The sequence below is a fragment of the Morus notabilis genome, unplaced genomic scaffold (genome assembly GCF_000414095.1).
Source record: "Morus notabilis unplaced genomic scaffold, ASM41409v2 Scaffold583, whole genome shotgun sequence".
In the NCBI taxonomy this organism is placed as follows: domain Eukaryota; kingdom Viridiplantae; phylum Streptophyta; class Magnoliopsida; order Rosales; family Moraceae; genus Morus; species Morus notabilis.
This window is the reverse complement of record NW_010366405.1, coordinates 514,725-542,035: the sequence shown is the minus strand read 5'-3', so window position 1 is coordinate 542,035 and position 27,311 is coordinate 514,725. Positions and strand designations below refer to the sequence as shown.

General features: G+C 35.8%; 1 protein-coding gene across 1 annotated transcript in view; it reads left to right on the top strand.

Moving 5' to 3' along the window:
• The first annotated feature begins 2,734 nt into the window (after positions 1-2,734).
• LOC21402329 (ferredoxin-dependent glutamate synthase, chloroplastic) overlaps positions 2,735-27,311 on the top strand; it is a 37,467-nt gene continuing 12,890 nt past the window's right edge. The window contains exons 1-18 of the mRNA XM_024173576.1: positions 2,735-3,171; positions 5,206-5,518; positions 6,084-6,526; positions 6,619-6,750; positions 7,282-7,380; positions 7,753-7,823; positions 8,169-8,265; positions 8,847-8,939; positions 9,236-9,381; positions 22,136-22,295; positions 22,583-22,693; positions 22,846-23,061; positions 23,717-23,874; positions 23,985-24,114; positions 25,207-25,265; positions 25,435-25,540; positions 26,708-26,804; positions 27,095-27,210. Of these exons, the coding sequence (XP_024029344.1) occupies positions 2,908-3,171; positions 5,206-5,518; positions 6,084-6,526; positions 6,619-6,750; positions 7,282-7,380; positions 7,753-7,823; positions 8,169-8,265; positions 8,847-8,939; positions 9,236-9,381; positions 22,136-22,295; positions 22,583-22,693; positions 22,846-23,061; positions 23,717-23,874; positions 23,985-24,114; positions 25,207-25,265; positions 25,435-25,540; positions 26,708-26,804; positions 27,095-27,210 (2,811 nt within the window). The 5' untranslated portion in view covers positions 2,735-2,907. The remainder of the gene's footprint in view (positions 3,172-5,205; positions 5,519-6,083; positions 6,527-6,618; positions 6,751-7,281; positions 7,381-7,752; positions 7,824-8,168; positions 8,266-8,846; positions 8,940-9,235; positions 9,382-22,135; positions 22,296-22,582; positions 22,694-22,845; positions 23,062-23,716; positions 23,875-23,984; positions 24,115-25,206; positions 25,266-25,434; positions 25,541-26,707; positions 26,805-27,094; positions 27,211-27,311) is intronic.

The following is a 27,311-nucleotide window of genomic DNA, read 5'->3' as shown; positions in this document are numbered from 1 at the left end:
TCTAATCGTTATAAACGTCCTCCCAAATTTTAAGTCAAATTTAACCTCTATGTCAAAACATATGTGTAATGTCTTAAACCAGAAGCCGCACATGGACATGAAAATAACTGAAAAACTAGTTAAGTGCCTAATAAAAAAAATGTTTAGGGCACCATCACTAATAAAAAAGTGAATCTTATTTTAAGTCTCACACTGCGAGACTCATTTTTTATTAATAAATGATGCTTATCACCGGTGTCTTATAACAATAATCAATAATTATATTTTCTAAATTATTGGTTGAGTTTCATATGAACCACATCAATTTTTAATATAAAGGTCTTAAATTCGAATATCATATCGGACCCTTATATTTCCTAGTTCCTAATTGGCCGTAGCCCTTACGGGCGACCGTTTTGTAGTGTGTTTGGGTTAAGGATTTAAACATAACTTTTTGGTTTAATGTATTTTTTTTATAAATTTTTTATGAGATATATAAAACATTGTAGCCAAAAAAGATTTGAGCCAGAATATTATGGTTTGAACCTTTTACACAAGCTTCAGTTTCCAACACTTGTGGGCAACGTCCTCCCAAATTTTAAGTCAAAATTAATCTCCATATCAAAACATATCAAGATGATAGATTAGGTATGTCACTATATGTGTAACGTCTTAAACCAAGAGCTGCAAATGGAAGTGAAAATAACTGAAAAACTAGTCAAGTGGCTGATAAAAAAAAATTGAGATTACATTTCTAAATTATTGGTTGAGTTTGATATGAAGCACACAAATTTCTCATATTAAATTCGAATATCTCCACTTATTATCATGAGCAAATAAATACAAAAAAATAATTACAAATTCACATCCTAATTAATGCACAAATGAACACCTTTTTGGCGAGAGAATAAATCACTTTTAGAAAGTTAAAATTTAAGGTCGTGTTTAGAATTAATTCTCTTTTTTTTTATGTTTTTTGAGAAAAAAATAAAAATATTTCTAAAATAGTGTTTGTTACAATAAAGATAAAAAATAAAAATGAAAACGATTTTTTAATTTAGTGTAAAATGAGAGAAAATAAAATAATGACTTTTAGTCGTTTTTTATTTTTTGTTTTCATTTTTTCCTCTCTCGAGCAGAGAGAGAAAGAGAGACATTATTATATTTTTTACACTCAAAATAATATCTTGATAAAATTACCAAACGCATTTTCAAAAATAATTTCTGCCTGAGATTGAAAATGTTTTCAATTTCATTTTCATACAAAAAAAAAATCATTTTGAAATAAGTTTCAAACGCGCTATAAATCACTTACTATTTATAAAAAAATTAAATATAAATTTTCACATGAAAATGATACCAATGAATGTCTCTCAAGGGCACATTATCAAACCAATAAAACCCTGTTTATTTCACCGATCCAAGTTTAGAATTTGAGTTTTGTTACAGTAAAAAGTTCTCAGAAACAGTCACATTGAACATTTTTGCTACAGTAAAAACGTTTTCAATTTCATTTTCATACAAAAAAATAAAATCATTTTAAAACGAGTTCTAAACGCGCCCTAAATCACTCAGGCCTCGTTCAATTCACCGATTCGAGTTTTTAGTTCTAGGTTTCTATAGTAAAAAGCTATTAGAAAATGCCGCATCTAACTTTTTCTGTTAGAGTACAAAGCTCTCAGAAAATGTCACATCTCAGCTCGAATTGAAAACTCGAATCCGCGAAGTGAACGATGCCTTACTATTTATTAAAAAAATTTAAATCTAAATTTTCACATGAAAATGATACAAATGAATGTTTCTCAAGGGCACATTATCAAACTAATAAGATCCCCGTTCATTTCACCGATATGAGTTTTGTTACAGTAAAAAGCTTACAGTAACAGTCACATCAAACTTTTTTACTATAGTAAAATACTCACATAAAGTCACATCTCAACTCGAATTAAAAACTCGAATTATCATTAGTTCATCATTTCCTAAAAGAATCACTATTCCTCGATAATAGTCCATGTGTTCCTTAGTGGCCCCCTCCAACAATACGGAATAAGAGTGTGAATTCGTGTCATGTCAACTCATTTATTAATCGTATAAGAAAATATCAATCAAAATACGACTTGTTTATTAAAAATATAAAAAATGTAAAATGTCAACCCAAATACGAATTATTTATTAATCGTGTTAATCGTGTCAACCCGTATAACCCGTTTATATTAATATATTGAATAAATAACTAATATAATAATACTTATTTAATACGGTCAAGACACGTTTAACATGTTTATTGGTCAATGAATTTTACTTACAAATATTAAAATTCACATTATTTGTCTCTAATATGTCATATAAACTTTTATGTTACATCACATATCATTAGATTGCAGATGCCAAATATAGTTAATCGTGTCAATTCGTGTTAAAAAATCAACCTTAACCAAACTTATTTATTAATCGTGTTAATCGTGTCAACTTGATTATGATCCAAACTCATTTATAGTAAATCTAAAACCGTTAACTTATTGCGGATTTTAAATCGTGTCGTCGTGTCGCTATCTGAATTGCCAGCCTTAATACGGGAGAATTACAACCGTCAAATTAATGTTAACGGTAAACAGGAACCCAATCTCCGTGCATCGCAAAGCAGGGAAGAAAAACCGTGCTCTGTAGAATCGTCTGCGAGTGTTATATACATACATCGAAACAAAAGAGAAGATGTCGTCATGTTAGTAGTAGTAAAATAAGAGTAAGACGCCCAGAAGAGAAGAGAGAAAAGGAGATTGTGTGATGAGTGAGAGTAGTACTAATTGTGCCTCCGGACAACTCCTTTTATCTTCTCTTCTCTCTCTCTCATTCACACGATCCTCTTCTCTTCTCTCTCTCTAGAATCTCTCTCTTGAATCTCTCTCTCTCTCTCTCTCTGCGGCAGCCATGGCGTCGCAGTCGGTGTCTTCTCCCGTTTCCCAACTTGTCCACTCCAACGCCACTCCGCCGCCTTACTCCCTCCGCAACGGACTCTTCCTCGTCGATTTCGTCGGGCTCCACTGCAAACCGAAGAAGACTCGGAGGAAATTGGGAGCTTCTTCGCCGCTCGCTCGCGGCGTTCCTCAATTCGTCGCCAAGAGAGCGTCTTCCTCGTCGGTCAAAGCGGTTCTTGATCTCCAACGAGCCGACGATTCCGGTTTAGAACCGAAGGTAACCGTTTCGATCATCGCTGTCGGGACCTTTTAGGTTCTTCATTTGCACAGGCTGTGTTTGATTCTATGGTCAAAAGGCTGCTTCAATTGCTTTACTTCGCAACAGAAGCGGCTTTATTTTATAATTCGAACCAAACGTGTTCTTAAGCCCCTATTATTTTGTTAATTCGAATTACAACTTAATTCGAATTACAACTTAATTCAAATTACAACTCGAGTGTTTTGCTACACTATTCTCTCAAAAAATTCAAATTCAGTTTTTTTGTATTTGTCCGAATATGAATTTAACCTAAGTTCTTAACTCAATCGCGCGAAACGAACGGGGCTTGTTCGTTTGTTTTTGTTTAAATTGTAAATTTTTTTTAATTTTTTTTTTTATAAATTTTTTTGGTTGTTATGTTTGGTGGGTTGATGTATGTACTACTTGTTTGGCATTTTGGAAGTTTGCTTCTCTGCTTTGACTTTGCTATCAAACGAGAACAATGCTCGGTTTTTCAAATCAAACAGTATGTTAAATTCTTTAAAGCACAGGTCTTTCCTTTGAAAAGCTAATAAGAAATGAAATTCCTTTGAAAATTGTAGTCCAATTGTATAATTTGGAATTTTAGAAGCGATTTTTTTTTTTAGGTCTGAATCATCTGCAAGCGTGGCCTTGTAAATTAGAGGTGCTTCTGAGGTATTTGGCAAACAAGGCTTTCGAACTCTGATATTATAGTTGTAACATTGGATAGAAACAAAAAATTAATAAGCTAAAAAGTTGATTGCTCAAAGGGCTAAATATTTCTGAGAATTAGAGGATGTTTGGTTTATGTATTCAAAATCATGATTCAAAATTATTCTCGTTTTACGTGTATTTTTTGTGAGAGAAAACACTGTAAAGAATAATGAATCATGATTCAGAATCAGGGACGAATATAGGAAACACACCTAACTTTAGTGTTCAGGGTAACATTATGGAACTCCAACATGATTAAGCTGCTATCTAGGATTATTTCTTTTTCAGTGCCCTCCAAGTAAAGTTCTTTATTTTTATTTTTCTTTTCATTTATTTATTTTTATTTTTTTTGAAAATCCTCCAAGAAAAGTTCTATGTGGTGGGCACGATGGACTTTCTTTTGAAGATTAGCAGCATACTGTTTAGAGAGTAACAAGTGTAGTCATTGAATGTGGGAGTAGAGAGGTTGCTCCAAACAAAACGAAGATAGCATATTTATTTTGAAAATTGTATAGATGATTTTATTGGCTGAATGAAGGACTACAAAGATAAAAAGAAAAAAGGCAAAAAAAAAAAAAAAAAAAAAAAAGAGCAATTTTAACAGTCTTTGCATCTCATTGTCATGATGCACATTTACCCGTTAATAGGTTTTCTTAGTTTAAAGGATGATTTTTTAGTGGCCATTTATATTTATTTATTTATCTTTGAGATAACTAATTACTCTCTGTTTTTTCAATAATTTTTTTTAATTGATTGATTCAACTATTTGTTATTTATTTATTATCTTTGAGATAACTAATTACTCTCTATTTTTTCAATAATTTTTATTTGATTGATTGATTCAATTATTTCCTCCTCCTCCTCCTCCTCTTCTTCTCCTCCTCTTCTCCTCCTCCTCTCTCTCCCCCCCTAAAAATTTGGTTTCTTACAAAACTAAGCACTCTTAACTTTATTTAAGTGTTTTTAGATTTTCTAGTCCTTTATGTTGTTAATCTTGTTGCTCATGTTAGTTACTTGTGTCCTATCGCTTGTGCCCCCTTAGTTATTTATTATATGTATATATGCTTATATACTCTAAGGCAGTTTTTTCGGGAATAAAACTTGATCTTGGTTATTTAGTTTCTCTGACGTTGTTTATGTTGAACAATGTGACAAGTGTCATGGATGGAGCCCTATTTTCAGTGTAGTACTCCTTTTATTGTTAATTGTTCTTCCATCAAACGGAGATGCTATTTGTCATCTTCATTTATTACGCTTGAGGAATAAAATATCACAAGTGGTTCTGTCTTTACACAATCTGAATTTCATGCATGGCAGGTCGCAGACTTGAAAGACATAATATCAGAAAGAGGAGCTTGCGGAGTTGGATTCATTGCCAATTTGGATAACATAGCATCTCACCAAATTGTTGAGGATGCTCTTACAGCTCTTGGCTGCATGGAACATCGTGGAGGCTGTGGAGCAGATAATGACTCTGGTGACGGTTCAGGTGTGATGACATCAATTCCCTGGGATCTATTTAACAATTGGGCTAACAGTCAAGGGATAGCTACCTTTGATAAGTTGCACACTGGTGTTGGAATGGTTTTCCTCCCCCAGGATGATGAGCTTGTGAAAGAAGCCAAAAAAGGTATATGTTTAAACATCTTAGAATTATCTGCGGGGCAATGACTATTTTGTATTTTAATGTATACAAGCATGTGATGTTGTTGTTAGCATTCAGAAATTCAAGCTTCTACATGCTAGCTTGGTATTTTTGATGATCTTTTAGCTTGGGGGCTAGCTAAATTTTGTATTCGACCAGCGTCTCTCTTGTCGTACTAGTTAAAAAATCTTAAAGCATAGAATTGGTGAAAATACGACTTTGGAATATGTCAGGGGAATGCTTTAAAGTTACTGTTGTATACTAATTGATGCAAATATGTTTATCTTTAAATGTGCAAATTGGATTATTCATATATTTTGGTGTGAATATGTGCTACTTGTTTCTCACCCTTTCTGTTTCTCTACATCTTTATATGCAACTCTTCCTTGGCACAATGTGATTTCCTTTTTGCACCTTTCTTTCTTTCTTTGCTTTTGTCTGTCCGTCCATATTTCAGTGGCTTTCCATGCAGTCACTGTGGTATTGCTCTTAAGTTTTTGATTGTACATAAAATCTGCTATTTGACTCATAATTCTGATTGCTCTTGTAGTTATTGTGAATCTTTTTAGACAAGAGGGTCTTGAAGTTCTAGGATGGAGGCCTGTTCCTGTGAATATGTCTGTAGTTGGATACTATGCAAAAGAAACAATACCCAACATGCAGCAGGTATTTGTAAAAGTTGTTAAAGAGGAGAATGTTGATGACATTGAACGAGAATTGTACATATGCAGGAAACTGATTGAAAAAGCAGCACAATCAGAAAGTTGGGGAAATGAGCTTTATTTCTGTTCTTTGTCCAATCAAACAATAGTTTACAAAGGAATGCTTCGCTCTGAAGTTCTTGGGTTGTTTTATACTGACCTTCAAAGTGATCTTTACAAGTCCCCTTTTGCTATTTATCATCGGAGGTATAGCACAAATACTAGTCCCAGATGGCCTCTTGCACAACCAATGAGGTTCCTTGGTCACAATGGAGAGATCAATACCATACAGGTTGCTATAGTTTCAACTTTAGAAGTTAGAAATAACATGATCTACTTTGCTCACATAGTAATAGTTTAAAACCTTTCCAAACTTATATGCAGGGGAACTTGAACTGGATGCAATCACGGGAAACCTCATTGAAGTCACCTGTATGGCGTGGTCGTGAAAATGAAATTCGTCCATTTGGCAACCCAAAAGCGTCAGATTCAGCAAATCTTGACAGTGCAGCAGAAGTACGAGCCTTCTATTTCTTACTAATATTGTCATAACTTTGGTACATAGTGCTGATAAATAATATTCAATGGACCTAGATTTAGAAAAAAATAAGTAATCTAAAGAAATTATTATTATTATTATTATTCATAGGTTAATGAAACTAATATAGATAGCATTTTTATCTTTGATTTCAAAACCTAGTTTAATTTGCCTCATTTTCTTCAGTCTTTAATAAAGAACATAGCATGAATTTGGAGTCATGTTCCACTGTCCATGCATAAAGTACTAGTGTTCTGGAAGACTTTACATTCTCATCTGATATTTCTAGTTTTGTAAACGCACTGTACTTTTCTAGTTTTTGAATGTAAGCATGGAGTGTTATGAGAGATGAAAATGAAGTCAACTTAATCGGTCGAAACTCATCAATTGTGTGAAATCAAAGTTCTACCCTTGTCCATGAAACTCCACAGAAGCTGATTATTGCATATTATTGTTTTGATATTTATTTGTATCATTCTTCATTAGTTACTTGTTTTATATCTTTTCAGTTGCTAATAAGAAGTGGCCGTAGTCCTGATGAGGCTTTAATGATTCTTGTACCAGAGGCATATAAAAACCACCCAACTTTGATGATTAAGTATCCTGAGGTATCTGAACTTGAGATTTTGTTTACTAGGCATGAATTTGCAATCGATAAAATTCTTCTTTCAATGGTGGACCATCAGTTTTACCTCCATTCTATATAAAACTCTTGGGTTATTATTTAAAGTTAATGGATGTATGGTTTACAAAAAGTTATTTTTCATTCTTCAATTACCTAATCTCATGAACTTTACTTTGCATTCCCTAGCTTGCATTTTCCATACTTCTTTTTGTGTTTAATTTTGAACCCTTTTTACTGGACGACTTTAAATTTGTTTTGCTTTTGATTCAGGAACATTGATGTCGTTCAAATTAATATTACAAGCAGAAGATACTGAAGTATTTTATTTATTTATTTATTTTTTTAATGAACCTAGGTGGTTGACTTTTATGATTATTACAAGGGTCAGATGGAGACTTGGGATGGGCCTGCCTTACTTTTATTCAGGTAAAATCCTTTTAAAGGCAGCCTACGATCTAAAAGGACTGGTAGTTATTTTGTTTAAATTCCATTTTGTTAGAAGAGGTTGATAGTCACTAGTGATAAAAGTCTACAACCCGGCTTTGTGTGTCAGTCCTTGGACAAAAAAAATTTTCGATGGATAATTGAAATGGTCTTTGAGGCTCTAGAATTAGGAGTGATATAAAACTTGTTATAACTATTATTGCTAATGCAATTATGAATGTTATTTATTTTGTTTATTTATGCTGGGACCATAGCGCTTAGTATATTCGAGAAAAGGCGCTAATGGGGGTAATCTTATTTATTTATTTATTTTATGGTATGGAACAGTGACGGAAAAACAGTGGGTGCAACCCTTGATCGCAATGGGCTTCGTCCGGCTAGGTATTGGCGGACAGCTGATAATGTTGTTTATGTAGCATCCGAGGTGTGATTTGTTTCTTTATTGCTTGGGATTTCTTTATGGTTGGTGGAATGTTGATGTGTGAAAATTGGTTACAAGACAACTGTGGCAATGCTGTTTTCTGGGGTTTCATATGAGATACAGAAACAGGCTTTATTTTAATTTCAAGCCATGTATTGTTTGCAATGGGTTTGCTTTTTCGTGCTTTTCTTAACATAAAGAAGTGAGCTAAGCTGAGCTGTGTTTAGTAGGACATTTGTCATCTCAATTCTGGGTTACTACTTACTATGTGTTTATGAGAATTTTCATTAAATCAACTACATTGATTTTCTTTATATGCTTGATGCATTGGCGAGTTATTATCTATATTAAAGAGCATCCTAGCATCTTATTTGTCCCACCATTTGATTGTAGTGAGATTTATTTCTTTGTTAAAGTATTCCATCTGGTTTCATATGCATGGAAAAACAGATGTTTTGGTTTGCAGCATTGTTTATTAATACTGCTTGATAAGGTCCTGTTGTTTTGAAGTATGAATCCGTTGCCTGCCTTTTTGTTCATTCAATCTGCTTAAGATTAAAAGTATTTTTTTTTATATTGCTTAGGTTGGTGTTGTACCTATGGACGAGTCCCAAGTTATAATGAAAGGCCGTCTTGGTCCTGGAATGATGATAACTGTTGATTTAACAAGCGGACAGGTTTGTTCAAAAGTTCTTCCTTTTGCTGTTTTGCAACATTCTTTTCTGTTGTTATACGACCAATCAGTTTCAGCAGGCAATGATTTCTTCGGATATTGGGAAGCAATATCTTATTTAACTAAAGTTTCAAATGGTGCATTACTTTAGTATTGAAGTTTGCAATAATCAATTTAAGCCCTAAAATCTAGTATGTACTTGGACACCTTTATTTAACAACTTTGCAAAATTGTTTTCATCCTTTGTTTGAAAAGGTATAGATTATTGTACAATAAACTTAATTAGCTTTCAAATGGCAGGTGTATGAAAATACAGAGGTTAAAAAAAGAGTTGCCTTGTCAAATACATATGGAAAGTGGGTTGCAGAAAACCTTCGATCCTTGAAGCCTGAAAAATTCCTTTCAGCAACAGTTTTGGACAATGAAGCAATATTAAGACGCCAACAGTGAGTGGTCTATTTCATTGGCTCTTATAAAATGCCCCAGTTATTGTAGCACTTCACGAAAGAGATAGTGACCATATCTCAACTTAAATGTTTAAGGCTCACACCAGCCTCAAATGCTATTAACATACTATTTTGCTGATAATTGTTATTGTTGAAATATGCTAAGGAGTTACATTTGTTAATTATACTCTGATGTAGTGCGGAAATATATGAGAAAGACAACAAACAACAACAGTAAAAAGCCTTAATCCCAATTTAATTGGGGTCGGCTATATGGATTTCACTTTTTCACGCAGCTCTGTTCGAAATTAAATTTTCTTGAAAGTCTAGATCTAGAATGTCTTTCCTAACTATTTCGGTCCACGTAATTCTTGGTCCACCCTTTCCTTTCATAGTATTAGGTATAAGAATGTCATTCCAAGCACGAACTGGTGCTTCTAGCGGTCTACGTTAGACATGCCCGTATCACCTCAAGCGGCCTTCGCGCACCTTATTTTCTATTGGTGCTACACCTACTTTACTACGAATAACTTCATTCCTTATGCGATCCATTCTCGTATGGCCACTTATCCATCTTAACATACGCATTTCTGCCACACTCATCTTAGATATATGTTGTCTCTTAATGGCCCAACATTCACTACCATATAACATAGTTGGGCGGATTACAGTCCTATAGAACTTTGCTTTCAACTTAATAGGCATCTTGCCATCACATAAAACTCCCGTAGCATTCTTCCACTTAACCCACCCTGCCTTAATCCTATGTTGAATATCCTCTTCTATATCTTATTCGTACTGCACTATAGACCCAAGGTACCTAAATTTCCTAGAAGTCTCAATCTCCACACCATTTAAAGAAATTCCATCACTCTGATTACTTGACTTACTAAACCTACATTGCATGTATCCAGTTATCATCCTACTTAACTTAAACCCATTTGTCTCGAGAGTCTATCTCTACAGTTCTAACTTACGGTTAACTTTTTCCCTATGTTCATCAACTAAAAATATATCGTCCGCAAAAAGTATACACCAACGAACTCTATTTTGGATTTCTCTTGTACACTCATCCACCACGATGGTGAAAAGATAAGGACTAAGAGCAGATCTTTGATGAAGGCCGATCCGAATGGGGAACTCTGCCGTGTAGCCTCCAGCAGTTCTCACACTCGTGACCACCCCATCGTACACGTCCTTAATTACCTTAATATACCTCACATGCACTCTCTCTTTTCTAGCACCCACCATAAAACTTCCCTCGGCACCCTATCATATGCCTTTTTTAAATCTATAAAGACCATATGTAGGTCCGTATTGGCTTCTCTATACCTTTCCATCAGCATCTTAAGAAAAATGGCTTTTGTGGTTGATCTGCTTGGCGTGAAGCCAAATTGGTTACCTAAGATGGTTGTTGTGGCCCTTAATCTCCTTTCAATAACTCTCTCCAAAAGTTTTATAGTGTGGCTTATTAACTTTATGCCCCTAGAATTGTTATAATTCAGCACATCTCTTTTATTTTTGAAGATGGGGACAAGAATACTTTTCCTCCATGCATCAGGTATATGCTTCTTCTTTAGTATCTCATTAAAAAGCTTAGTGAGCCACACAATTCCAACATCTCCTAACATCATCCAAACCTCTATTGGAATATCATCTGGCCCACATGCCTTCTCCTTTTTCATTTTTCGTAGTGCAGTTTTAACTTTCGAGACTCTGATTCCTCTTGTATACATCACATTAGGTTCTCCTTGTGACCTAAGATCGTCAAACTCTATCGCATGATTATCATTATAAAGCTTCTCAAAGTAACTCCTCCACCTTTCCCTAATGTCTTTATCTTTTGTCAGAACCTGATCCGTATCATCCTTAACACATCTTACTTGATTTAGGTCTCGAAACTTCCTTTCTCTTATCCTAGCTAGTTTAGATATATCCTTCTCTAGTTCCAAGTTTCCTATATACCTCATCTAAGTAAGTAGAATGAGCCTTACCAACTACTCGCTTAGCTTCTTTCGTCGCTTTCTTGTACTTATTAAAAGTTTCAACATCCTTACACTTTGGTAAGTCTCTATATAAATCCCTCTTGGTCCTAATAGCCTTTTGAACTTTTTCACTCCACCACCAGGTTTCTTTCCTTGGGGGGCCTTTACCTCGAGATTCCCCTAGTCCCTCCTTTGTCACTTTTCTAATGCAGCTGGCCATGGCATCCCACATAGTATTTGCATCACTTATATATGACCAAGTAGCCTCATCTAACAACTTCTCTTTAAAGGCCAATTGCTTTATTCCCTTCAAATGCCACCAATGAGTTCTTGGGAGGTAGTTTATCTTTGTCATTCTATAGCAAAGCTTAATACTCACATCTAAGATCACTTACTTTACAATTCTTACATAGAGAACGTTCTCTATACCTTGTGAGAAAATAATCTATCTGGCTCAAGTTCCTCCCATTTTTAAAAGTGATCAAGTGAGAATTTCTTTTCTTGAAAAATGTGTTTGTTATGATAAAATCATGTCCCAACGCAAATTCCAAAATAGATTTTCCTTATTCGTTCGAGCTCCAAAACCAAAACCACCGTGGATCTTTTCGAAATTTTCCCTATCCTTACCAACATGCCCATTGAAATCTCCTCCAATGAAAATGCTCTCCTCATTTCCTATACAACACACTAAGTCATCCATGTCTTCCCAAAACTTGACTTTAGTTTCCGCATCCAATGCTATTTGTGGAGCGTAAGCACTAATTACATAGATGAACTTATTTCTTAGTACCAATTTGAGCATAATAATTATCCCATATTTGCTTAAACACAACTACGTCATCCTTCACACTTTTGTCCACTAGAATACCAATTCTATTGCTCACTCCAAAGGCTTTTTCACAATAAGGTTCCAGTCGGTGGGGGAGAGAGACCGGGTCCTAAACTTGGGCCCTTGGTATGTTGGTGGTAGACCCCTTATCATCGAAACCATTAGGATTCACAATTAGAAGGATCCCCTCCAAGAGATCCTGAAATGGATAAGATTCCTTGGGCTTGGTGGGGAACACTGGTGTGATGATGAGTTAAGCAGCATTGCAAACTTGGTTGGCTCCCCTCTTTACATGGACGAACAGACACTCCTCAAGAAAGGGCAATAGTTCGCAAGGGTATGTATCATGATAAGTGCAGAATCTAGATTAGTGGATTAGGTGAAGATACTGCCTAGGTGAAGATACTGCGGGAGAATGGAAAAGAGTTTTAGCAAGAGGTTTGCTATGAATGGCGTCCTCTTTTGACGCTCCGATAAAGCTTGTGAAATGCAGGGTAATGCGGGATTGAAGCTTACCCAAAAAGGGGCGTAGCAAGAGGCATCCAATATCATTGAGATTCCGGTGGATGTAGACCCCTTATGAAAGAGAGACCGGGTCCTAAACTCGGTGAACCTGTGGGCCCTGCAGTGGTAGAACCTGGTGAACCGGGCGTACTACTTCCCAACCTTCTGTGAACCTTGCTTTTCTTATGATTTTTGCTACTTTTTTTATCAAAGTGATTGATATCAAAGAGAGTCTACTAAGTCTAGTTTTCGGCCTTGCCTTTCTAATCGGCATCTTTTGATCATTTCACTGTCATAATGGGAAAGATCCACTACACTGGCCCGGGAAGGTGTGTAAACGGTTACTCTACAACGAGAAGGTATCAATCTCCACGAGTGGATTAGATTAGTTGAGTGACTAGACTTAGTAGACTCTCTTTGATATCAATCACTTTGATAAAGAAAGTAGCAAAAATCATAAGACAAACAAGGTGCACAGAAGGTTGGGAAGTAGTACGCTCGGTTCACCAGGTTCTACCATTGCAAGGCCCAATCATACTTAAAAGAAGAGTTTGATCCTGATGAACCAGACACAATTTGATTTTATGATAATTTTCATTAAATGTAGAAAATCAAATTTGAGTCTACCGATGGTCATATATAGAATGATCTCAATCCTGAGTTGTTATTAGACTCCTATTTGTGGATTCGTGTTATTTGATTTACTCGGTACGGATTTCGAAATACTAAATCTTATTCCTTGTATCTTGGGAACATGATGAAATTGATAACCGAAAATGCTAATATACATGGAATCCATTCATTCTTCTTTAAAGAAGCAGATAAATAATTCCCTTGATGGTTGATTCGGTACTTGAATAAGTAACGAGCTCGTATTCATGAATGTATTTTATGAATATACTATTCATTAGAGAATCAATGGTACTCAAGAATAAAGATGTAATTAGAGAGGTTAACGGATTTTACCTAACTCTAATTATGAATTATTTATGGAGGATCGATCTATATGTAGTGACTATATCAAATGGACACTTCAAGTTCTTAGAAGTAAATTATGTCTATAATTTCGAGTCTAATTCTAAATTTTTAGTGGAGTAACTTTTGAAATTAATAGAATTAATTAATTAATTAAAGAGTTTCATTAATTATTAATTTTATTGGTGTTCGGAATTATAGGTCCATAAGTTCCTGCGTCATCATTGTAATATTTGTAAGACAACGTGAATTATCGGTTTTTTATATCACTCGCGAATAATTAATTAGGAATTAATTATTTTGTCACACTGTGGTGGGACCACAGGAGCGTGTGATACTGGAAAAATACACACTAGGATTTAGTTGCTTCTTCTCCAAGTAATCCAGTTTACTTGTTTGACAAGTAAAAGGCTAACTTGTTTGGCAAGATTTACTTGTGGGACAAGGTTTACTTGTATGACAAGTAATTTCAAAGGAGAAGTAAAGCTTTACTTGTTTGACTAGTAAAAAGTTTACTTGTTGGATAAGGTTTACTTGTATGACAAGTAATTTCAAAGGAGAAGTAAAGCTTTACTTGTTTGACAATCTTTGGTTTAACTTATTTGACAAGCTTTAATTTAACTTGCTTGACACACTTTGGTTTAACTTGTTTGACAAGTTTTTCCAAAGGAAGAAGAAAAGGCTTCTTCTAAATTGTCTATAAATAGGAGACAATAGTAAATTGGAAAAGAAGAAGTGGTAGAAAAGTTTCTCTCCCTAATTCACAAAAGTTGGCCGAATTTTAAGAGAGAAAAGAGAAGAAAAGTTCTTCAAATTTTCTCAATTCTTTCACATACATGCGTTGATAGTGAAAGAATAAAATTATTGAGTGATTCGATAATTACCTTGAACCCACACTCTACGTCTTGCAAGTTTCAAGGAGTAGACGAGGAAGACATGGGTTTTCTAAGAAAGTTTTGGAGCAAGGATCGTTCATTGGACAAAGACTTCAAGTTATCATTCTAATCGTCGGCAAGGTATCCATTGTTATAAATTAATGAGTTTGAAAAAACTTGTCAAATAAGTTAAACCAAAGTTTGTCAAACAAGTAAAGTTTTACTTATTCTTTAGAATTACTTGTCATACAAGTAAATCTTATCCAACAAGTAAACCTTTTACTTGTCAAAAAAGTAAAGTTTTACTTCTCCTTTGGAGTTACTTGTCATACAAGTAAACCTTGTCAAACAAGTTAACCTTGTCAAACAAGTTAACTTTTTACTTGTCAAACAAGTAAACTGGATAACTTGGAGAAGAAGCAACTAAATCCCAGTGTGTTTTTTTCAGTGTCACACGCCCCCTGTGGTCCTACCACAGTGTGTGGTAAAATAATTAATTCTTAATTAGTTATTCACGAGTGATATAAAATCCTAATTATTCATGTTGTCTTGCAAATAATACAAGAATGGCGCGGAGACTTGTGGACCTATAATTCCGAGCTCTAATAAAATTAATAATTAATTAAGCTCTTTTATTCATTAATTAATTCTATTAATTTCAAAAGTTACGTCACTAAAAACTTGGAATTGCACTCTCAAAATTATTGACATAATTTACTTCTAAGAACTTGAAGTGTCCATTTGATATAGTCACTACAGATAGATCGATCCTCCATAAATAATTCATAATTAGAGTTAGGTAAAATCCACTAACCTCTCTAATTACATCTTTATCCTTGAGTATTATTGATTTTTTAATGAATAGTATATTCATAAAACACATTCATGAATATGAGCTCGCTACTTATTCAAGTACCGAATCAACTCTCAAGGGAATTATTTATCTGCCTCTTCAAAGGAGGAATGGATTCCATCTTGTATATTAGCATTCTCGGCTCATGTTCCCAAGATATAAGGAATATGATTTAGTATCTCGAAATCCGTACCTAGTAAATCAAAGAACACGAATCCACAAATAAGAGTCTACTAACAACTCATAATTGAGATAATTCTATATATGACTATCGACAGACTCAAATTTGATTTTCTACATTTAACGGAAATTATCAGAAAATCAAATTATGTCTGTGTCCCAGTTATGCATAATCTTATTATGCATAATACACTCACTCCAAAGGCTTTTTCACCGAGCCTTCCTTTTTAATAGGTGTTTTATGAGTGTGTAAGGCTTGGCTCATCAAGTGGTGGATGTGATAGATGGGCTTTAGTTCGCTTTGTAAAAGCTCTCCTGTATATAAGTACTCTAATAGTAGTAATTATGAATAGGAACCCGGAACACAAGCTGGACATGTTGATGGGACAATTGCATTGCCTTTCATTTCTTTAAAAAGCTTCCCGCTCCTCCAAAAAAACAAGACCAATAAGTTAGTAAAGAAGTTGAGATTCTAGCCATAGCAATAATTTTCTATATTTTAAAGAGGACCTCCCTCGCTTTGTCCCCGACTCTTGTGAGCTTGGTGCCTTACTATTGTATTGGCGCCGTTCTTTGCCTAAGCCTGTGAAGCGGTATAAATGATCGCTACCATCTTGCACTCAATCAAAAGGACCCGTGCATTAAAGATATAAGGGATGAGGCTTTCGATCAAAAAAGCTGGGACTCCCGAAGTGCTAGCCAACACACTACTTCCTATAGACAACCATAGTTCAAAAAAAAAAGAAGGATAAAATCTTTCTAAAATTCATTGATTTACTTAGAATACAGGAGAATATGGCTTACTATGTTACTTTGCTTACAAATGCTAGAAAAAGAAGGATAGAGACAAAAGTTATTGGATATGGGAATAGCGAGAATTGCACACAAAAATCTAAAGTAAAAACTCGTAATGATGAAAGTTTTTAATCAAACTCTTTTAAAATAAGCTTAAACTAAAAGTGTCCTATTTATATTAACCATAACACTTGGAGAATATCTCATCCTCTTTCCTTTGTATTTGATTCTTTTATCAACGAAAGGAAGTTTTCTTGTTAAAAAAAGTTTGAAAACATGTCTAACTTAAAAATCCCAAATGAGATCATCCTTATATTAAAGATATTCATTACAAGAATGTTAGTTTACCAATCCATCATAAAAGCTTAAGCTATTAGGAGGTGGGCCAACAATAGTTTTATACTTTAACACTCCCCTTCACGTGTGGGCTGGACAATGGGCAATCGTGTGGGTAAATTAATTAGAAAGCCCAACACGTGAATATTTAAGCCCAAAATATATTAAAGACCCAACACATTATGATAGTTTTTAAATGGGGATAAAGAGTGCAATTACGGGGTTTAAATTCAGGACCTCCTGCTCTGATACCATGAAGTTTTTAGGGTTGAATGATAATTTTCTCATTGATCAAAAACATGTATGTGCAGCCCTACTTATACATAAGGTCTCCGTTCACCCTAGGACTAATTACACCAATTACTGATTCCATATAGAATCAGGAAATAAAGAAAAAAGGAAACAAATCAGAAATCAAGAAACTACCAAATAGAGATATTGGGAATGATTCCAAATCTCTTTATTCCTAATTTACTTTTGTCAACTATTCCAGAATCCTTGAATATCCTAATCGAGTATTTCTACACTCCCCCTCAAGCTAGGCGTAAATGTTGATTAGCCGAGCTTGGAGCTCACTTCTTCAAAATTCTTCCTTGGCAGAGCTTTAGTGAGAATATATGCTATTTGTTGACTTGTAGAGATGTGTAGTAAACTCATGACCCCGTTGTATATTTTTTCTTTAGTGACGTGACGATCTATCTCCACGTGTTTTGTTCGATCATGATGAATAGGATTTTTAGCTATATTGATAGCTGATTGATTGTCACAAAATACCTTCATAGGAGATGGGATACCAATCCTTAATTCATTGAGTAACCTGTCTAGCCATAAACCTTCACAAATGCCAAGTGCCAGTGCTCTGAATTCTGTTTCTGCACTACTCCATGACACTACTGGTTGTTTCTTACTTCGCAAAGTAACTAGGTTTTCCCACACATACGTGCAATAAACCAGAGGTAGACCTCCGATCAGTTATAGATCTTGCCCAATCAGCATCTGCAAATACTTCAATGTCTATTCTTGTTGTTTTTCCGAAGTATAATCCCTTGCCTAGTGTCATTTTTAGATATCTCAATATTCGATTGATAGCCTCCATGTGTTCCTCAGTAGGTTCATTTATGAATTGGCTTATCACACTAACTGCGAACCCAATGTCTGGTCTAGTGTGGGAAAGATAAATCAGCTTCCCCACAAGTCTCTGGTATCGCCCTTTTTCCACTGGAGTACTTCCTTCCTTTGCTCCAAGTTTGGTACCTGAGTCCAAAGGAGTCTCAGCTGGCTTACACCGAAGCATGCCTGTCTCCCTAAGAAGATCCAACACATATTTCCGCTGTGACACCGAAATTCCATTTCTTGATCGAGCTACTTCCATTCCAGGGAAATATTTTAGGTTTCCAAGATCCTTGGTTTCGAATTCCTTGGCAAGTAGTACCTTGAGTTTGAACAATTCATCTTCATTGTCTCCCGTGAGAATGATGTCATCCACATATACAATGAGAATTGCTATCTTCCCTTCCGATGAGTGCTTAACAAAGAGTGTGTGATCTACCTGGCATTGTGAGTATCCATACTTCCTTACTATCTTATTGAACCTGTCAAACCATGCTTTGAGAGATTATTTTAATCCATAAAGGGACTTCTTGAGCTTGCATACCTTATTTATAGTAGCGTGAGACTCAAAACCAGGAGGGACATCCATGTAAACTTCTTCTATAAGGTCCCCAATAAGGAAGGCATTCTTAACATCAAGTTGGTAGAGAGGCCAATCAAGATTTGTAGCCAATGAAAGTAATACCCGAATAGTATTCAATTTGGCTATTGGAGCAAAGGTCTCTTGATAATCAATGCCATATGCTTGAGTGAACCCTTTAGCAACCAGCCGTGCTTTAAACCTATTCACATTACCATCTGCCTTGTATTTGACAGTGAATATCCACTTGCACCCCACTGTACGCTTCCCATTTGGTAGCTCCAAAATTTCCCAAGTTCCGTTCTTCTTTAGAGCCTTCATTTCTTCCCATACTGCTGTTTTCCATTTTGGAATAGACAGGGCTTCGTGGATGAAGTTAGGAACCTGCACCTTGTCTAATTTTGCCACAAAAGTATGATAGTTCGGCGACAATTTTTTATAAGATACAAAATTGTGAATTGGATGACTAGTACAAGATCGCACTCCTTTCCTTAATGCAATTGGACAATCAAGATCATCAACAATAGGCTTATCTATAATGTTCACAGAGCTAGTGTTACTTGGTGATAGAGTCTCAAGAACTCTTGGATCCGGTTCAGCCTCTTGACGCTGCTCAGGAGGTGCTTGTTGCTCTACATCCTCTTGGGTTTTTCTTCCTTAGGGAATATACAATGAACTCACCATTGTTGGCAGGCTTCGGACGTTGGATAGGAGTTGAGGTTGGGAGGACATCTGAAATAGTGGTTTCGGATTGGAAGTTTGGGACAGACATGGTGGTGGTGATGGCCGAACCAGTGGTGGTGATGGCCGGACCAGTGACTGGGTTTGAAGGATGACTCGATGATGGAACATCTATGTCCCAAAGCTGGTATTCTTGTACATTCTCCCCTTGAATTAGCTGATTTGGGAAAGTATGGTGTATTTTCAAAGAATGTAACATCCATTGAGGTGTAGAATCGCTTTGTGACCGGGGAATAACATTTGTACCCTCTTTGATTTGGGCTGTAACCGAGAAAAATACATTTGAGGGATTTAGGATCAAGTTTGCTTCTGTGTTGTTGATGGACGTGACCAAACGCAGAGCAACCAAACACTTTGAGTGGAATGGTTGAGAGAAGTCCGGTCTTTGGGTATGAAAGAAGAAGAGATTGACATGGGGTTTGAAAGTTTAGGATTCGTGAGGGCATTCGGTTTATGAGATGGGTTGCTGTGAGTACGGCTTCCCCCCAAAAATGTTTTGGAACGTGGGTGGAGAACATATGTGTATTTTTTCTTTCTGTCACCCCATTTTGTTGAGGGGTATCAACACAAGAATTTTGGTGTATAATACCTTGATTTTGTAGGTATTTCCCGAGAAAATGTTTGAAGTATTCCCTGGCATTATATGTGCGGAATATTTGTATTTTGGTGTGAAATTGGGTTTGAATCATGGTATTAAAATTCTTGAAGATTTGTTCAACTTCTGATTTTTCTTTCATGAGAAATACCCAAGTAATCGTAGTATGATCATCGACAAACAACACAAACCATCTTGTTCCAGTGATGTTTTTAACGCGAGATGGTCCCCATACATCACTGTGAATCATTGAAAATGGATTGGATTTTCGGTATGGTTGAATTGAGTATGAACTACGAGTGTGTTTAGCAAATTGACAAATATCACACTGAAAATCTTTTGGACTTTTATTGATGAATAATGAAGGAACAAGTTTTTGAAGGTAAACAAAGTTTGGATGGCCTAACCTATAGTGCCATAACATGATTGCACTATCATTATTGGATTGAAAAACAGAACAAGAAAATTTTGTAAGTTGCTGATTTGGCATGTCCGAATCTGCCATGTGAGTTTGTTGTTCTCGTGGATGGTCATTCTTGAGGATATAGAGCCCCGAGCACATCTTAGCGTTGCCAATCATCTTCCCCGAATCCAGGTCCTGAAATTTACAAGAGTTTTGGAAAAAATTAGCAACACAATTATGCTCATGAGTGAGTTTACTAATTGATAGGAGATTGCAATCCAAATTTGGGACTAAAAATACGGAGTTTAAGGTAAGGTCCTTTGATACAACTACGGATCCTTTCCCTATGACTCCTGAGCGTGATCCATCTGCAATCCTGACAGTAAAGTTCTCATGACAAGGACTATAAGTGGTGAACAACCTTGCGTTTCCAGACATATGGTCGGAGGCTCCTGAATCCACAATCCACGGTCTATACATCTCTCGAGTTGTATTGAGGGCATTTAGGAGATTACCTTTATGAGCTAGGGACACGGTTCCAACTTCTGAGGTATTGGCATGGTGCGGGTTGATCAGTTTCTGCAGAAATTCCATTTGCTCTTTGTTGAACAGATTCTGCTCGGTTTGTGGAGGGTTTGCTTTGCTGGAGACGAGATTGCTGCGTCCTTCTCTGTTGTTTGGCCTTGCCGGTTTCCAATCTGCTAGTTTTTCATGAATTTTCCAGCAGTTCTCCTTTGTGTGACCGAGTTTACGGCAATGATCACACCAAGATCGTCCTCTCCTTGCTTTTGAGTCTCCAACTTGGTGTTGGGGCCCCTGACAATAAGGGCGGATGCTTTTGGGTTGTGAGCAGTGACTGTAGGTCCCATCATCACCCTCTTTCGACTCTCTTCCATGCGGACTTCCGAAAAAGCTTCTCGAACACTCGGCAGTGGTTTCATCCCCATGATTCTTCCTCGAACTTATAAAGTCTTTTCTTCTCAATGATCTTCTTGTATTTCATTCCATCTTCAGGGCACTTCCAATCGTGTTCTTCAAACATGTCCAATTGCTGCCAATTCCTTGTAAGGGTGTTAAAATATTGAGTCATAGAAAGATCACCTTGACGCAGATCATGGAGAATGCTCTCCACGGCAAACAACTCGGATGAGTTGTCGAAATTGGAGTATGTCTCTTTGGCTGCGTCCCAGATTTCTTTGGCGGTCCCATACAATAGGAAATTCTCCCCAATCTCGTTGGTCATGGAATTGATAAGCCAATACATGACCATGTTGTTTTCGGCCTTCCAAAGTTTATACTTAAGATCTTTTTCTTCCAGTGGTGTTGTTGCTCCAGAAAGATTATCTTCTTTCCCTTTTCCACAGACAAACATCATAACGGATTGTGATCAATGAAGATAGTTTTGGCCATTGAGTTTATGCCCAGTAATGGACTGAATAAGGCCATCGGAGATTCCATTTGCTGGAGATGTTAAATATAGAATAGAGTATACGATACCTGCATTCTTAAACTCACCTCTTGTTGAGTTCTGGCACGGCTTTACATGTTCACTTATTCAAAATCTTGGACCAATCATTTAGCTTCAAATTCAATTACTTTCAGAAAGAATAACACCCTAAGTTTATTTCTTGTCAAATAATTATAACAGTTTATGAAATGGATCACAACATGTAGATGAATTTGACAAAAGATAATATCTTTGAGAAAATTGTTGGGTGAGAAGAACGAAAGTTGTATGTAGTTGGGACTGTGATGCATATGCTTATGTTTATGTATATTTTTTAGATTTGAGTTCTATTCAGAGTAGAGAGTAAATTACTACTAGATCATATTGCATTCACGAAGTTGGATAGATTGACATCCTCCTGAAGTATCAAGTTTCTAGTGAGGTGACGGTGAAACTTGTTTCTAGTTATTTTATTACAGCCAATGATCTAGTTTTTTGCGCACCGCTTATAAAATGCTTCTTTTTACTCTATCTTGGCCGGAGCAGGGCATTTGGTTACTCAAGCGAGGACGTTCAGATGGTTATCGAGTCTATGGCTGCACAAGGGAAGGAGCCAACATTTTGTATGGGAGATGATATTCCATTGGCAGCAATATCACAAAAATCTCACATGCTTTATGATTATTTTAAACAACGGTTTGCACAGGTTGGTTTGGTTATTTATTTATTGTATCTTTTTGGGGCATGTGCCATTGAGCTTATTTGATTACTGGTTAAGTAATGAAATTTATATGCTACTCTTAATGCTTGTATCCTACTTCTATTTCTTTTAAGAAGTAATGTAGTCTAAATCTCATAGCTACATATTTAGAATACGAACTACGGATATTTCAGTACTCTTATAATAAATGTAAATTATTTTCTTTTCTCTTAGTTCCAACCTCTGTCAATCTCAATCCTTTGAGCCTAAAGTAACTCATTAAATGCTTTCAGGTTACAAATCCAGCTATTGATCCTCTCAGAGAAGGATTAGTCATGTCTCTTGAAGTCAACATTGGGAAACGAGGAAATATATTGGAGGTTGGACCTGAAAATGCTTCACAGGTTTGTTAATCCTTCCTTTATTTAATAAAATATCTCAGTTTCTTATAAAAAAAAAAAAAAGGTTTGTTAGTCATTCTTATCTCTTATGTATCGTTTTTGTTGAAAAGAAGGTTATATATGAGACTGAGCATTATTTCTTTTCTTGTCCTCAGGTTATCTTGTCCAGTCCTGTACTTAATGAAGGAGAGCTTGAGTCACTGCTGAAGGATCCTCAGTTAAAACCCCAAGTTTTACCAACATTTTTTGATATTCGTAAAGGGGTAGAAGGTTCCATTGAAAGGACGCTGAACAGACTCTGTGAAGCTGCTGATGAAGCGGTGCGAAATGGTTCCCACTTGCTTGTTCTCTCTGACCGGTCTGATGAGCTGGTAAGAATCATTTTTACTTTGCCCTCTGCTTGTCTTTTATCTCTCTTCAATCTTTTTTTTCTTTTTTTTTTAATTTTTTTCCTGTGTCCTTTTTTGAAGAAACAAAGCCCAAAGCCGAAGAATATATTCCAAAACTGAAATTGGCATTGTTGACCTCCAGTTATATTTTTTCTTGCATTAGGTCCTTCAGTTGTAAACATATTTGATTTATTATCCCTTTCCCAGGAGGGAAAAAAAGTCGAGCTGACAATTTCTCTCATTTTTTTTTATTTTTTTATTGTTCATTCAAGAGATATTACTTGAGAGTACTCATAAAATAGAAATTACCAAAAATTTCTATTTCCTTGGTGCTGTGTTTAGATCAGCATTTTTCTTCTCTTTGTAGTTGGCTACAAAGCTTTGATGGTAAGATATCATCTTGCACGAAATACCAAACCAAATGGTAAACTTTGTGATATGATCTACTTTTTACTATTGATGTTGGAATACCATCTTGCATCAGAAAGATCCAGAATCGTCGTTACCCACAAACAAAATTCATTTATTGTTCTCTATCCTAATTCGTCTCCACTTGCTCTAGTCATTGATTTTACTGCACGACATGAATCTTTTCATTGAGTTCTAATGTGCAGTCATGAATTTAATTTATCTTCAGGAACCAACTCGCCCAGCAATTCCTATTCTTCTTGCTGTTGGAGCTGTTCATCAGCATCTTATTCAGAATGGCTTGAGAATGTCAGCTTCTATTGTAGCTGACACTGCTCAGTGCTTCAGCACTCATCACTTTGCCTGCTTGATTGGATATGGTGCAAGGTCCTCCCCTCCCGCTCCCTTCTTTAGGTTAATTTGTCATGAGACACGGCGACAGTGCTGTGTGTATTCCTTTAACAAAATGCATAACATTCGACTTGATAATGTTACAGTGCTGTCTGCCCATATTTGGCACTGGAGACATGTCGGCAGTGGCGTCTGAGTAATAAAACAGTAAATTTAATGCGCAATGGAAAGATGCCTACTGTGACTATTGAACAGGCTCAAAAGAACTTCGGCAAGGTCAGTACATTGATTTTGAAAGTTAAAATAGTGCGTTGGAAATTTTCAGCGCGACATTTTTGAGAGTTCAAATTATTATTTTTGTACCATATTGAGATATTGGTCTTCATATCAAGTTATATGTTAAAGTATAAAACTATTATTGGCCCACCTCCTAACAGCTTAAGTTTTTGGGATGGATTGGTAAACTAACATGGTATTAGAGCGGGAGGTCCTGGATTCAAACCCCCGTAATTGCACTCTTTATCCCCATTTAAAATTGTTATCATGTGCTGGGTCTTTAATATATCTCGGGCTTAAATATTCACGTGTTGGGCTTTCCAATTAATTTACCCACATGATTGCCCATTGTCCAGCTCACACGTGAGGGGGAGTGTTAAAGTATAAAGCTATTGTTGGCTCGCCTCCTAACAGCTTAAGCTTTTGGGATGGATTGGTAAACTAACATTATATAACACGTTACATGTGTGTAATGAACTTTGCTGGACAAACTGAGGTCTCCCAATGATTGTTGTTAGCGCTGTGGTCTTTCTTGCTCAGTAAGCTTTCATGAGGATCTTTGAGGTTTTGAATAGCTTAGAACAAACTTAAATAGCTTTGAGGTCTGGAGCTTGCAAGGAATGTGCATGAACCTGGGTTTACACGAAGAAGTCACTGAACCAGATTTATTTCTTGGTGTAGGCAGCTTGTTTACATTTAGGTTAGTTATATACCAAGGCATATTGTTGACCAACCTACCATCATGCAATATATTAGAAAATATTTAGAATAAGAGAAGAAAGGTACTCTTATACAAACAGGCACCTGTGCACAAAAAGGACAAGGCTGGAGAAAAAATAGGGATCTGAAAACGCTAAGACATCCGTGAACATTTAGGTTTATGCAACTTAGTTACAAATTAGAATGAAAAATGCAGTTACTAATGTCCTTCTCTAATTTGATCAAAATTCTTGGTTTCTGTACTTTTGTAATTCATTTATTTCAGTCTTTGCTTTTATAAGCTTTGAGCTTTGTTATTTCTACTTTCTACACTGGAAATATAGTCCACCTATATGTTGAGTACATTAAACTGACTGGTCCTTGGCATCTCAGGCTGTCAAATCAGGTCTTCTCAAAATTCTTTCAAAAATGGGCATCTCATTGCTGTCAAGGTACAAGTGCCGATTCTTTTTAACTTTTCTTTGTTTCTTGTCTAACAAGTAAAAGCTTCTACCTTTCTTTTTCTTTAATTAACTAGATTGTGACTGCTTTCATTATTTTTTATGCTGCTTTATTTCTCGCATGCATTAATAAATGCACTGACCGGCTTCCCATTTATAGTTACTGTGGTGCGCAGATTTTTGAAATTTATGGATTAGGGAAGGAGGTTGTTGATTATGCATTCCGTGGGAGTGTGTCGAGTATTGGTGGATTGACTTTTGATGAGGTGAGGCGCACAATAGCAAACTGATGTAACCCTTTTGAGTTAGCCACATGGTTAATACACGTGTATGAACAAGATTTGCATACGTGTTTGTTGCGTGTGTGTGTATATCTTTACATTGCTATCACAAATTTTTTTCCTGCTTAATAATAGATATACTCGAAGAAATATATGCACTGAAGAGTCATCCTTGTTGATGAGAAACTGCTGAAAGTAGAATTCGAGTGCCAGTTTTCTAAAGTATGCTGCTGTATAGTTTATTACTAACACTACGGGACCAGCTTGCATAAACTCCCATATCTGTAGGACAATTGTACTCCTCTCCCAACTAAAATGCAGACCTTTTTTTTATGTTTTTTAATTTTTTTATTATTCTTTTCAATGCACACTTTTTCCTGTTTCTTTTGAAGTCACGTTCTCTCTCTCTCTCTCTCTCTCTCTCTCTCTCTCTCTTAAATATCAATTAGAAAAGAAAGTAAGGACAAGATTCCTCAGAAACAAAAATATTATAAAGCTGATAGAAATTTCAAACTAAAACAAACTAGAAGCTAACATAAGCTCTTACGCTATTTTCCCTTGGAGATCACACAATTACCTTATTTTCTTTCCCTTCCCTTTGAAATCAAAAAATTCACGTCGCCCTACTTTTGTTTCTGTATCCTTCTTGTTTTCTTTATTCTAGTTTCTGTTATCAATAAACACATCGAGTATTCGGGTTGCTATAACTGCCTATAAGTTCCATTTCTCTGTGGGTACATATGCTACTTTTCTAGAAGGTTCTTGATTTGTTCTATGTTATAAATTGAGCGCTAGATATAGCTTCTTAGTTGTACTATTGATTGGAATACTTATTCAGTTGCTATAAAAGATGGACTATCTGTTTCCAACTTTGGGTTGGTCAGGGAGGAAGTTGTCAAAAGACAACTGAGCCGGCCCTTTGTGGTGAATCAGGCAAACACTTCTGGTCTTTAAATTGTGCTCATTTAGAGGAGCATGTAATGCAATTAAAATAGGAAACTAGGGAATTGACTGAGCTGTGTTTCTTTATGGACTATCATGTTTATTGAGTAAACTTGTATCCATACTTTTCTCAAGTTATTACATGAGATCTGCAACTCACTTCCTAGAATTTTTTTTTTTTGCCTTTTTTTTTTCTTTTTACCCCCACAGCTGGCAAGGGAGACTTTGTCCTTCTGGGTAAAGGCTTTCTCTGAGGACACAGCTAAACGACTAGAGAATTTTGGATTTATACAGTTCAGACCAGGAGGTATCAGTCTTATTAGATATGCTTGTTTAGTCAGTAGTAACTCATGCTTCCTAATGTATAAACTTGTAGAGTGTCACTTCTTTGTTGGATAAATTAACCTGGTTCAAGTTTCAATAACCATTTAAATTAAAGGTGAATATATGCTGGCTTTGGTTGTAAAACGAGGATCTGTTTCAAATTTCACAAAATGATGGTGTCACTTAAATGTAGAAAGTCTATCAAATGTTGGTAGTCTTTCTTGAATTTTATATTAAGTGTTTTCTACTTCCTGCATATTTACCTATCCCAAGGGGAGTATCATGGAAACAACCCGGAAATGTCAAAATTGCTCCACAAAGCTGTTCGTCAAAAGAGTGAAAGTGCCTTTTCAGTTTATCAGCAACATTTGGCTAACAGGCCTGTGAATGTGAGTCATTGGGTTTTATATATTTATATATTTATTTATTTGCATACGTGTTTTTTCATTTCAAAATTGTGACATGGAAGTTGGAATACTAATTTACTTGC